Source organism: Artemia franciscana, chromosome 8, assembly GCF_032884065.1.
Source record: "Artemia franciscana chromosome 8, ASM3288406v1, whole genome shotgun sequence".
In the NCBI taxonomy this organism is placed as follows: domain Eukaryota; kingdom Metazoa; phylum Arthropoda; class Branchiopoda; order Anostraca; family Artemiidae; genus Artemia; species Artemia franciscana.
The window spans coordinates 37,581,931-37,595,291 of NC_088870.1; the positions used below are offsets into that span (position 1 = coordinate 37,581,931).

General features: G+C 36.4%; 1 protein-coding gene across 2 annotated transcripts in view; it reads left to right on the forward strand.

The window, feature by feature from the left end:
- The window catches only part of LOC136030378 (mRNA-capping enzyme-like), a 66,472-nt gene that overhangs the window by 21,280 nt on the left and 31,831 nt on the right, over nt 1-13,361 (forward strand). Inside the window, exons 6-8 of one of the 2 annotated variants that reach the window (XM_065709302.1) lie at nt 637-835; nt 10,119-10,220; nt 12,656-12,929. In XM_065709302.1, the coding sequence (XP_065565374.1) occupies nt 637-835; nt 10,119-10,220; nt 12,656-12,929 (575 nt within the window). The remainder of the gene's footprint in view (nt 1-636; nt 836-10,118; nt 10,221-12,655; nt 12,930-13,361) is intronic. The other variant, XM_065709303.1, reaches the window with a different exon arrangement.

Below are 13,361 nucleotides of genomic sequence, written 5' to 3' on the forward strand. Positions count from 1 at the left end.
TTTATTTTATAATTATTTTGTTTGGTAATAAATCTACTCATCTTTTTTAGCGCCCATCATAGTTTAAAGCAGCTGATCCGCCAGTAATTAATCTACTCGTGGTTTTTAGTGCCCATCATAAGTTAAAGCACCTCATCCGCTAGTGATTCCCGTGATTATGGGATTAATTGCGTTAGTCGAATATTTCCCCACCCTCATACAGAAGAAAAACTCACTGTTTTGGTGGTTGATTGTTTGGAGTCTTCCAGGGTGTCAAAAGCTCGGAAGGCATTTAAACACTTTCTAGGAATAAAGTTTTCAGTTACGCTCCTCATTTGTTCTGTCTTATTTTTTGTTGGTTGTTTGACGATGTCCTTAGCTACCACGATTCATTAGCTTATGATAAACCGAAATTCCATGGTTTTCTATGGTTTTAAGGGTCGTTTTAATTCCTTTGTTTAAGGGTTCTGTTGTTCCTTTGCAAGTCTCAGACTTTATTTTTTCAGATTTAAAGCGTTTCACATAACTTAAGTATTTTTCCTTATAAATCACCCTTAACCATGAGAGAAAAAAAAAACATATTATAGCTTAGGCACTGTAGCCGAATTTTAAGCACTCGCTGATATTATCCTAATAATTTGCGTTATGTATTTCAAGAAGAAGAGGAAGATGACACCCCTGCAGTGGCAGATAGAAATATTGAGCCTTTGAGAGAGGTTCCTGATGCAAAGCGTAATCGAACTGTGAAAGTCAAGAATTTTGAGCCTCCAGGAGTCAAACGTGTAGAAGCAGTTGATGGGACTGAAGCTATTGAAGTACAAAACAAAATTGTTGAATTGTGTAATTGGAAAAAGAGGTTAGGATTGTTTATGATTTCAAAAAGGGAAAAAAATGAGTATTTGGAAACAGTTTAATTTACGTGGTGATATTAATGATGAATCGTTTTAAATTCAAACAGGCTACACTGATTTTACTTTTATCCCAAATGGCTAACCTAAGCCCTGACTTATGCGTTGATAAAACTAAAATTAAATTTTTTTTTAATTAAATTTAATGAAAAAATCGGACTTAATTCGATTTTTCTTCTTCATTTAAATCTTAAAGCTATACCGAGTTACAGGTTCAAAATAACTGTTGGTTTTGTAAGGAAAGGAAGGTGTTTGTCTTCTCTAGGTAATTTATATCGTAGCTTAAGAGTCGAATTAAGATGTAGCTTTAAAATCGATTTTTCTTAGTCGTTTTAGTATTCTTAGTCAACTTTTAAAAGGCGCTAAATATAGCAATGTTCTTTCAAGTGAGCCCTTAAACAGTTCTCTGTAATGTTCCACTGCCCCGCTAGCAGTAAAAAAAAAGAAAGAAAATAAGGGGGAACATCAGTAATGGGAGCTGGTTTTCCCACGGAAAATCCCCCGAGAAATTCCTCCTCCCCGTGCAAAAAATCTACCCGTGGAAAATTCCTCCATACGCAAAATTGAGAAGCTATTGAGAAAGTACGAAATAGGTACTTCAAAATATCGACCAGATGCCCTAAGGGGTAACAAAAAGTGTATCAAAAACAGTTTAAGGACAGGGGCTCGTTATTGTCTAATCACTTTCGATCCAACGGGCATCCTCTGAAGTCTCTACGACCACGAGGGGAAGATTGGGGTGAGGAAGGGGCAGCCCCCCTCCCATATGAAATAAATTCTGCTAATTTGGGGGTTTAATGTTATTCTTTACTTTCATAATAACAGCGTAGACCAGAAATATTCCCATAAATCAAGAGGGATTGAATATCAATTTCTCCCTCCATACAACCCCTGCCCCATCCTTAGAACTAATTCTGTATTTACCTGAAAGCTCAATGGGAGTTAAGGTGTTTTGGCATTAAAATGTACCCTTGGATGTATCTACCCCCTCCTAACAACAAAACAATCAGAGAACCCTACTGTAGAACTTTAAACTTCTCATCTACAAATGTTTGGTGAATTTTTTTTTTTACCAAATAAAGATCGTGGATGTGTCATCACCTTCTAGATATCAAAAAGGACCAGACATCAAAAACAGTCCTGGGAAAGGGGGGCTTGTTAGTTTTCCAATCACTTTCGATCTAAAAAAAAGGACTAGAACTCTCAATTTCGATCTAAGAAGCATTATCTGGAGTTTAAACAACCATGAGGGGGAGGCTGGGGATGACCAAGGGTCAGCCACCCTCCTATATGGAATAAATTTTGTGCATTTTGCGGTTTGATGTTACTCTTTACTTTTCGTAATTACAGCCTAGAGCAGAAATGTTCCCGAAAATCAAGAGGATTGTATATCAGTTTCTACCTCCACCCCCCGCTTCCCTGTTCCTTAGAGGTAATTATATATTTATCGGTGATCTCAATGAGAGTTTTGGTGTTAAAATGCATGCTTTGAGGCAGCTACCCCCCACCCCATATCCCTGAAAATTATACCTTTTGACTACTTTTAACAAAATGATAATAGCAAAATTTTGATTAATGTCAAGGAGAGGGGGCCCATAAAAAGTAAAGGAGAAGTGGAGCTAGTTGCCCTCTAGTCTTATTGGTAGCTGCCCTCCGATCCCTTTTTGATCTTAAAAGGGCATTAGAAATTTTGATTTACAATTGAATGAACCCCCTCCAAAGCTTATACGACTACCCTTCTCAAAAAAACTATATCCCAAGAATGGGCAGCTTGCATAGCTTACAGCCCATGCCCCCGAGGCTGGAAGAGTGGTTGTCCAAACCGGAGGCGTGGAAGTTTGACCTTTGGACTATTTTGAACAAAATGAATATCCCAAAATTGTGATCGAATGTGCTTGGGGAAAAAAGTTGTGGTTAGTGGCCAGTTGCCCTCCAATCACTTTTGACTCTTAAAAAGGGCACTAGAATTTTTAGTCTGCAATTGAATGAGTACCCTCTGAAATTTATACGATCACCCCTTCCGTATGAAGTACTTCTGGGAAAAATAAATAAATGTTAAAAAATTGAACCCTTACAGTCTTTACTATAGGCAACGCAATAACATTACCCCTGGCTTAAATAGGTCAGTAGAACTTTCAATTTCCCTTCTAATGAACATCCGAAATTATCCAGGGGGAATATGGGAAGGAGTTTCTCTTGGGAGGGATTTTCCACGGGGGAAGGGGACGCATAGACCCATCAGTGCTGAGACCCGTTCCAGCAGTGGTAATTCCAGTGGTGTACTTTTGTTTCGACCCAACGCCATTTTTAGGTTTCAGACAAGGGCGTATCCAGAATTTTTATTCAGGGGGGGGGGGAGTACAAAAAAAAAAATTTAAAAAAACAACTTAAAACAAGAAATCAAAATTTGTTTTTGTGTATTTTTATTAAGTTTTTACTAGTCATACAGAAATTTCGGGAGAGGGGGCTTATACCCGGTACCGCGCTGGATATGGTATTGGTTTCTTATCATTTTTTTCAAGTTTCCATAAATTGGTTTTCAAAATAAAATTGTATTATTAAGACTAATCGAGATAATATTTGCCATTTCCTAATCAGGTATGCATAGCAATGTTTTCCCAGTAGCCAGTTCTTTTTTAAAACGTGTAGTTAATTTTTAGTTATTGTGGGCCGTGCTTCGTTCTTCACTAGTTTCTAGCTACAACTATAATATGCTGCTCTGATCAGAAAGAAAATACTACTTTTGTCCCAAATGGGTAATCACTAAAATATCGGCTTAATAACCGTTAATAAAACTAAAATTTATTTTAGTTTTATTTAGCAGGTATTATTTAGGACAGCTATAGGCATAGTGAAGGTATGGTCTCTCCAATCGCATCATAGATATAGTATTTAATAGACGTATTAAAACAAGGCTAAGTCTACACCCCAAAAAATATATCTCAAAGTTTAGAGTTGTATTGATTCACCAGAATAATACCAATTTACAGGTAGGGAAGCGTTATTGGTTGGGGAAGGGTAGGAAGTGGTTGTTTCTCCTAAATATAGATTCCTACTCGCAACGAAGAGGAAAGTATGTTCTTTTTAATCAATGTGGAGACGAATAAAACAGGGCGTAATCTGTCCCCCTCAATTTTTATTCTGTGGTGGGGAGCTATACAAACAAAACGAAATGAAAATATAAAAACGGGTATGATTTTTCATATAAGACAGTGGAAAAGCAAAAATGAATTTGTCTCTTAATCATAGGCAGTGCAGGCGCTGCGTAAGTAAAGAGTGATGTGGGCACAATGTATTTTTTTTCTTCGACCAGGGCACTTCATATTGGAGGACGTGTCGTAGAAACTTCGATAAGGCCTCGTTCAATTGGAAATCGAAACAAGCAATGTGGGCACAATGTTTTTTTTTTGGTCTTAGACCAGGGCACTTCGTATCGAAAGACTTATCGTAGAAACTTCGAAAAGGGATCATTCGATTGGAAATTGAAACGGCTAGTCCCCTTTTTAATAGTCGAAAGTGATTGTAGGGCAACTAACTTTCCTCCCACGCCCACCATTCGCCCATACACATCCAATCAAAATTTTGGGATAGCCATTTTGCTCAAGTTAGTTTAAAGGTCCCGAAATTATGTATTTGAGAATAAAACCCTCCCCCACAACCCTCAGGCTAAGGGTTGTAAGTTATACCCTGGGGGCACATCAGGTTTATGTAAAAAGGGTGGTCGTATAAACTTCGGAGGGGGCTCATTGTATTGTTAATCAGAAGTTCTAGTGCCTCTTTTAAGGTTCAGAGTGGTCAGTTGGTGGATACCCCCCCCCCCTGCAGCTCGTATTTTCCCTAAGTGCATCTAATAGAAATTTTGATTTGGTCATTTGTTGTTGTAGAAACTTCGAAAAAGACTCATTCGAGTAGAAATTGAAGGGGTTAGTGCCTCTTTTAATATTCGAAAGAGATCAGAGGGCAACTAACCCCCCTCTAACGCACACCATGTCCCCAAACACATCCAATCAAAATTTTGAGATTGCCATTTTCTTCAGTGTAGTTAAAAGGTCGATAAATTATGTCTTTGAGGATAACAACCCCTCCACAGCTCTCAGGGCAAGGGTTGTAAGTTATACCCTGGGGGCACATAAGGTTTTTATAGAAAGGATGGTCGTATAAACTTCGGAGGGGCCTCGTTGGATTGGTAATCAGAGTTTATAATACCCTTTTTAAGATTTAAAGTGATCGAAGGGTGGATACACCCCCCCCCCACACACACACACCTCTTGCTTTCACGAAATGCATGTGATAGAAATTTTTAGATAATCTTTTGTTCAAAAATAGTCCAAAGATTATATAACAGGGCCTTTGGGGTTGACAGAGTCCCTCAGAGTCTGGGATAAGGGTTGTAAGTAATGCCCTGGGGCATATAAGGTTTTTGTGGAAGGGTTTGTCGTGTGAGCCTTAGAAGAGGCCTTTTTAATTTAAAACGTATAGTTCTAGTTCCCTTTTAAGTGTCAAACATGACGGAGAATAACTATTTTACCCCTCCCTGACATCCAAAAAGCTTTCAATTGTAATTGGTTAGATAGCTTAAATCCAAAAATCATATAACAATGTCTTTAGGGTGGACACAATCCCCCCGAGCCATTGGCAAGGAGTGTAAGTTATACCCAGGGTATATGAGATTTTATATGGAACGGATAGTCGTGTCAACTTTGGATCGGATGAAGTCCGAAGTTTTAGTGCCTTTTTTAAGAGTCAAAAATCAATAGAGGGCAATCAGCCCTCTCTCCTAAGCCTCTCGTTTCCCAAAACATGTCCGATCGAAATTTTAAGAGATCTATTTTGTTTGACCTTGTTGAAAGATCCAGTATTTATGTGTTTGGGGATGTCAACCTCCCCAAAGTCCTCAGGACAAGGGCTGTGAGCTAGGAATTCGTTCATTGTTTGCACACAATATATGTTATTCAGAAAGGTATGCATATTTGAACTTAAATTTCCAAGAAGACGAAGGGCATTTCAGAGAATGCCCAGGCGAGCCTTTCAGAGAATGTTGAGGGGAATGTTGAAATTGGTCAACATACGTCATGTGTATAATAATTTAGAAAATTCAGGAAATGATAAGGGATACGATCAAAAAGGCAATATTTGCATGCTACGAATACTACTACCACTACCACCACTACTACTACAACTACCACCACTACTACTATCAGAGTACTCTATTCACAGTATTGAGGGGAAATTCGAGCTAAATCAAAAGACGCTATGTGCATGCAAATTGTCAAAATAGCGTATCTCAAGAATTGATTTGGGTATTAAGTTGGAATTTCCAGAGAATGCTTAAAGGGGAAGATCACCTCACTAAAAGGCACTATGTGCACACTACTGCTAATACGACTGTTACTGCTACATTTACTGCTACTACTACTTCTATTGATACTACTTGTAAGGCTAAGAGCACTGAGAGGAAAATTTGATAACATATAGGTTATCAAAAGGACATATCAGCAATGTCATAGCAATAGCTAACTATATTAAGTTGAAACTTCCTGGACTTGATGAGAGGAATGTTCTACTGACCAAAAGGCGATATGTGAATGCTACTAATACTCGTAGCACTACAGTGATTCAATGCTATTACTAATAATATCAATACTACTACTGTGACTATTATTACAATTATGCCTAAGGGTATGAAGGTGAAATTTTTAAGAAATTTTGAGGGGGAAGGTGAACTGAATCACAGCATCGTTTGCGTGCAGGTTGTCAAAAGGGTGTAACAGCAATATCTTAAGAACAGTTTGGTGTGTGAAGTTGAAACTAACAGGGCTTGTTATGAGGGATGTTGAACTAACCCAAAGAAAATATTTTCATCGTAATGCTACTGCTTCTGCTCATACTACTAGTGCTGTTACTATTATTACTACTTCTATTGCTACTACTGCTACTAAAACTTAGGTACTTAAGTTAAAACTTAACTACAAATGTTGCTACTGTGCAATCTAAGAGTATTAAGGTGAAGCTTTTTTGCGTATGTTGAACACAATCAAAACAAACTATGAGCATATAGACTTTAAAAAGGTAAGAAAGCAATATCTTAAGAACAAATTATATTCTTAAATTAGACCTTTAAGGGTAAGTTGTGGGGGATTTTGAACTAGCCAGAAGGCACTAGGTGTATACTTTTAGTGCTACCACTATTCAGCCAGAGTCGACCCACCTCTAAATGGGTACCTGGAGAAATCTGGGGAAGGTAAACACGAAGGGTGCGCGAAAGCACAGGATGGCTGCCCCCCCCATTGCACTTACTGGTTGAAGGGCCAAGAAACGGAGATCAGAACCACCGGTAGGGACTGTAAAGTCCAATGCCGTATTCTTTACCTTTTTTCAAGTTACTGTAACTAATGACGCCAAGGCTATTAAGGTGAAACTTTTAGGGGAAGTTGAGTTTCCATTAGATGAAAAAACGATATGCATGTAGCTTCTCAAAAGGGGATATAATCAATATCATTGGCAGCACCTCTCTATAATAGACAGAAATATCATTGAAAATTTTAAAGATGCTATTTCGATTCATATTAAAAGTTCTGGTGTCCTACTTAAGAGTAAAAAGAGATTGAAGGGCATGCAGCCCATCTCTCAAGCCCATTCATTTTCCAAGCGCATCCAGTCAAAATTTTGAGACAGCCATTTTGTTCCGTATAGTAGAACGATCCAGTAACTATGTCTTTAGGGATATTGGGTATGCCAACCCCCCACAATCGTACAATTGGCCCATTATGCTTTAAAACTAAATGTTGGTTTAAACTAAATCGAAAGGTTTTGTGTTCATGGTTGCCAATAAGACACCTCAGCAATTTATCGAGAACGACTGGGGATATTAAGTTGAAACTTTTAGGGCTACTAATATTACTACTTCTGCTCTTACAATTTAAATACGTAAAAAGAGTGTAAGTGTATCAAAGAACATATATAAAATCTTTTGGAAATATTAATGTTTTATTTTCCAGGTTAACTTCAGGAGTTATAAAATTAAATTAAAAAATACTGTTTGTGTCAGGATTAAAAATTATTAAAAAAAATTTCTCTAACATGCGAATAGCAACCCAAACTATGGATTCTTATAGAAGAGAACTGAAAAGATATACAATATTATTTTGTCCGTGAAAAATATTATGTCAATAAAAAATGAATAGAAATTAATTTAAAAAACTGTTCCACAAAATAAGTTTTACAAAGAAAAGTAAAGAGCTCTATTAAGCCAAAAATGAGCGGAAATAAAGTCAAATAATCTTCTAAGCTCAAAACTACCACAAATCACTATCAATACATAAATGAAACTCAAAACGAACAGAAATTACAATAAATAGTCAAGTCAAACTCAAAACGAGCAAAAATTAACATGAGTAGGGCTAATAACCCCCATGCCTTCTCAAGACTGGACCATAATTTGTGCTTCACTGAAAACAAAACATGTTTTAAGTGTTTTCACTTTTTAGACTTTCATAAATAAAAAATTGTCAACACTTTAAGGAATAAACATCAGTATATGTCAATTAAACTGACAGTCCACGGTCATTCCTTTTTTAATTCAGTAAAACGCAAGCTATGTTCGGGTCGTGAGAAATCATGGGTGTTATCAGCCGTGCTAATGTAATTTTTGCTCGTTTTGAGTTTGACTCGGCTATTTAATGTAATTTCTGAATGTTTTGTGTTTCATTTATTTATTGATAGTGATTTTTGGTAGTTATACGCTTGGAAGATTATTTGACTTTATTTCTGCTCATTTTCGGCTTAATGAAGCTCTTTACTTTTCTTTGTAAAACTTGTTTTATAGAAAAAGTTTTTTAAATTTATAATAATGAAAGTCCGAATATTTTTGCTTTAGGTCTGGAAGCAAAGAAAATTGAAAAAGAATTAGGTTAGTTTTCAATCTTGGTGCTGTATTGATTCGAAGACTATACACAATTAATAATATCCCTGAAGCAATTTAATAATAAACTTAATATTATGTTTCAATACTCAGGGGAAAAAGAACTGCTACCCACAATATATATTAGGAATCAATGATAAATTATTAGAATGACATATTACAAATAAATAAGTTTTGTCAAATAACTTGGGAGTCTTTTCTTTACCACAAATTGAACTGCCCTATGTTGTGCAACTAGAAAATTTTGCCTTGTTTTCTTTTTCTTTTTTGCTATTAATAGGGTAATTTGCATTATATTCATTCTCAGATACCCATTTAGTATTATAAGGCAAAGACGGCTGGTGCAGTGAAGAAGAAAGTAGAATAACCAAAGCCCTGGGTGTTTTTTCTACAGTTGAAAAAAGTTTAAGTCTGCGAATATTGAAGGCTACAGTGCTGATAGTGGTCAAATGTAGTTCTGAAGCATGGGGGCTCCGCAAAATAGAGGAGGATTTACCTTATCTTTTCCAGAGAAAATGGCTACATATTGTTTCGGGTACCCGACTGACCGTTCGTATCTCAAACAGTAAGCTATACGAAAAATGTGGGTCAATCCCACTTTCTACGGCTATAATGAGAGAAAGGTTGAGATTGTTAGGATACGTTCCGTGGATGAAGGATGACAGATTGCCAAAGATTGTCCTTGTCGGCCAACCGTCTAGGACCAAAGGAACAGCACGTCATTCCTGAATGGAGTGGGAGGACGTCACGTTGCAATATTTAAGGGAAATTGGAACTTTTTGGGAAGGTGTAAAGAAGGAGTCTTTGAATAGGCTAGGATGGAGGAGGAGCGTGCGTATCTGTGTTAGCCTCAGGTAGCTTGGTGCTGCGATGAGCTGTTATTAGTTGTTGTAGTGTGCACAGGTATTGCCACTGGAATTATTTATAGATTCGTAAATTGCGACTGAAACTTTTTCTGTGTTTGATTTAAGTATGTTGATAGAGCCAAAGCTGTATCAATACAAAACCAAATTATTGGATTCAATAATCGAAAGAATCAATTATGTTTTGTTTTAATGTGATTAAGTCCCTCGGAAGGTATAAAAAAAATTGCTGTGTGATTAAGTATTGTAGTTTTGTACGATTAGTATTCTTTCAACGTGGTTTAATAGTCTTACTGGGATTAAATTTCGTAGAAATTATTAGAAAAGAACATTATGCTAAGTTTATTTATTAGAAAAATAGCTTAATAGAATAGTTCACTCGGTTGAATGAATAGCTCATCATTCTAAGAAAAAACATCCTCAAAATGATTATTTTTTACTTTTAAGGAACACATTTCCTGGTGCTCAACCTGTTTCCATGACTAGAGAGAATATAAAACTACTAAGGGATTCAAATTATGCCATTACCTGGAAGGCTGACGGAACAAGGTAATTTATGGCATCTTATTTGTTGTATTCACGAATTATCAGCCCTAGCTGCATCCTAGTCACACTTAGGGGAGGGGGCAATTGGAGAAACTGAATGGGAAGGGGGGTAAGGTTTTTTTTATTCTTTTAATGATGATAAGAAACAAAATATTTGTAAAAATATATGGGATGGGGCATTTTTTTTCAAATTAAATACTAAAAAATTTTAAGGGACATTCCCCTTCATCCACCTAATCGACGTCCCTGGTCACATCCGTTGGTAAATAAGGTATTTATTATCAAACACGTGGGACAAAAGTAGCACTATCTCTTTGTATATTTTGCCACATAATAGATTCCTTTGCATCATACTTTTATTTTCCAATTTAAAATAATTATGCGTTGAACCTTTCCTTTGATTGGTCAGTTAATTTTTTGGATCAACCAATTACGTGACAATGTATCACTGAGTGATCAGCCATAAAGTTTAATCTTGAAAGTTGAGCATTATACAACTTGACAAATTATGAACTGGATATATTTATTGGCACTGTGATCAGGCAAAATTTCGATTGTATCCATAAGTTCGACCAGTGAGGCCAATTGTGGGGGGTTAGAGGAAGGGCTTTAGGTCCCCCCCCCCCCCTATAATGGCTTTGAGGGTATTTTTACTAAAAAAGAACAAAATGCCTCAACCCAAATTTTAAAAATATATTCTTGCTCCCCTTCTCATTTTTGTAAATTGATGCTACTGATTTGACTATATGATATGATTTGATATGATGTTTATTAATGCTAAAAGCCTATATGGGCCATGGTTAACACAAAAATACAACAAAGTAGTTAATAAAAACAAAGACACACCCTTAAATCAAAATATATCCAAAGATAGTAAAAAACTGAGTCTATTACTTGGTGCAGATGGGGGATGTGTAAGTAAAAAGAATATTGCCGGACCCAATATTTTATGGCACGCTCTCAGGAAGAAGAGGTAAAAAAAAGTAGTCCGAACTGCATCAAGATCCCTCTTTTAGGGTGAAGGGGTAAGAAGTATTACTTGGTTTAGATGGGGGATATGTAAATAAAAAGAATATTGCCGGACCCAATATTTTATGGCACGCTCTCAGGAAGAAGAGGTAAAAAAAAAAGTAGTCCGAACTGCATCAAGGTCCCTCTTTTAGGGTGGGTACTTGGTTTAGATGGGGGATATGTAAATAAAAAGAATATTGTCAGACTCGATATTTTGATGGCACGCTCTCAGGAAGAAGAGGTAAAAACAAAAGTGGTCTGAACTGCATATAAATCCCTCTTTTAGAGAGAAGGGGGATGACATATCCCCCATCTAAACCAAGTATTATTTGGTTTAGATGGGGGATACGTAAATAAACAGAATATTGTCGGACTCTATATTTTGATGGCACGCACTCAGGAAGAAGAGGTAAAAAAAAGTGATCTGAACTGCATAAAGATCTCTCTTTTAGGCTGAATGGGTAAGAAGTATTACTTAATGTAGGTCGGGAATATGTAAATAAAAAGGATATTGTAGATGGGGAATATATAACTAAAGATAATATTGTCGGACCCGATATTTTGATGACCCGCTCTCAGGAAGAAGAGGTAAAAAAAAAGTGGTCTGAGCTGCATAAACATCCCTCTTTTAGGGTGAAGGGGTAAGAAGTATTACTTGGTTTAGATGGGGGATATGTAAATAAAAAAAATATTGTCGGACTCGATGATGGCACGCTCTCAGGAAGAAGAGGTAAAAAATAGCGGTCAGAACTGCATAAAGATCCCTTTTTTAGGGCGAATGGGTAAGAAGTATTACTTAATGTAGATCGGGGATATGTAAATACAAAGGATATTGTAAATGGGGGGATATGCAACTAAAGAGAATATTGTCGGACCCCCATATTTTGATGGCACGCTCTCAGGAAGAAGAGGTAAAAAAAGAGGGTTAAAAGATCCCTCTTTTAGGGTGAAGGGGTAAGAAGTATTACTTGGTTTCGATGGGGGAAATGTAAATAAAAAGAATATTGTCGGACCCCCATATTTTGATGGCACGCTCTCAGGAAGAAGAGGTAAAACAAGAGGGATACAAGATCCCTTTTTAGGGTGAAGGGGTAAGAAGTATTACCTGGTTAGGTGGGGGATATGTAAATAAAAAGAATATTGTCGGACTCGATATTTTGATGGCACGCTCTCAGGAAGAAAAGGTAGGAACTTCATCTTCCATTTATGTCAATGGAAGTGCGTCACATCTAATGTAAGATGATATCTTGATACCAAGTTTCGACTTTTTTTTGCATCCGAAGAATTTTTACCATATTGATAATAACTACTTTGGATACTAATTAACAATTATCTGATTTGATTGAATGAATTTGAATTAAGTATTGAGTTAAAGTAAATAAATGGATCGTGATTATTATGAATTTGACATGAATTAATGTTTTTAGGTATATGATGTTGATACAAGAAGATAAGGTTTATCTGGCCGACAGAGACTTTGCAATTTTTAAAGTGGTAGCAAAATTTTATTCGAGGGGTTTGGAACCACTTCGAGATACATTATTGGATGGTGAATTTGTGACTGATAAATCCAAAGAAAAGGGGGTGGATGGAAGGACTATTGAAGTTGAAATTTACAATTTTCTCATTTACGACATAATATCCTATAACGGTGATAACGTTGGAGAGCAGTTCTTTTGGGAGCGACTGGATTTCATTCAGGTTATTTTTCTTTGCTTCCCTTTTTCTTGTTGCTTCTCCTTTTTTTTCACTTTGCTTATCCTATGTCGGTAATAACGTTGGATCAGTTTTTCGACTAGATTTTAAATCAAATCATTCCTTGTGAAATGCATGGTTGATTGTCTTGATTCATTTATTGATTTTACAAAACAAGAGAAGTGAGCTATAGTTGAGCTAGAATCAAAACAAAATGTCGGTGAAGCAATTGATATCTAACGAAATTTAAATTATAATATGTCCCTAAATAAAGATTTGAGTGGATATACACTCAATATTATCTACACAAAATCTATTTAAAAAAATGATTTAGTACAGAATAAAATAAAATTAGGAGCCAATCAAAATGGACCCGTTTCCAAAAGGGAATACAAGATTAGTAGCCTAAAGGACAAATATTGCATTTCAAATTTTTCA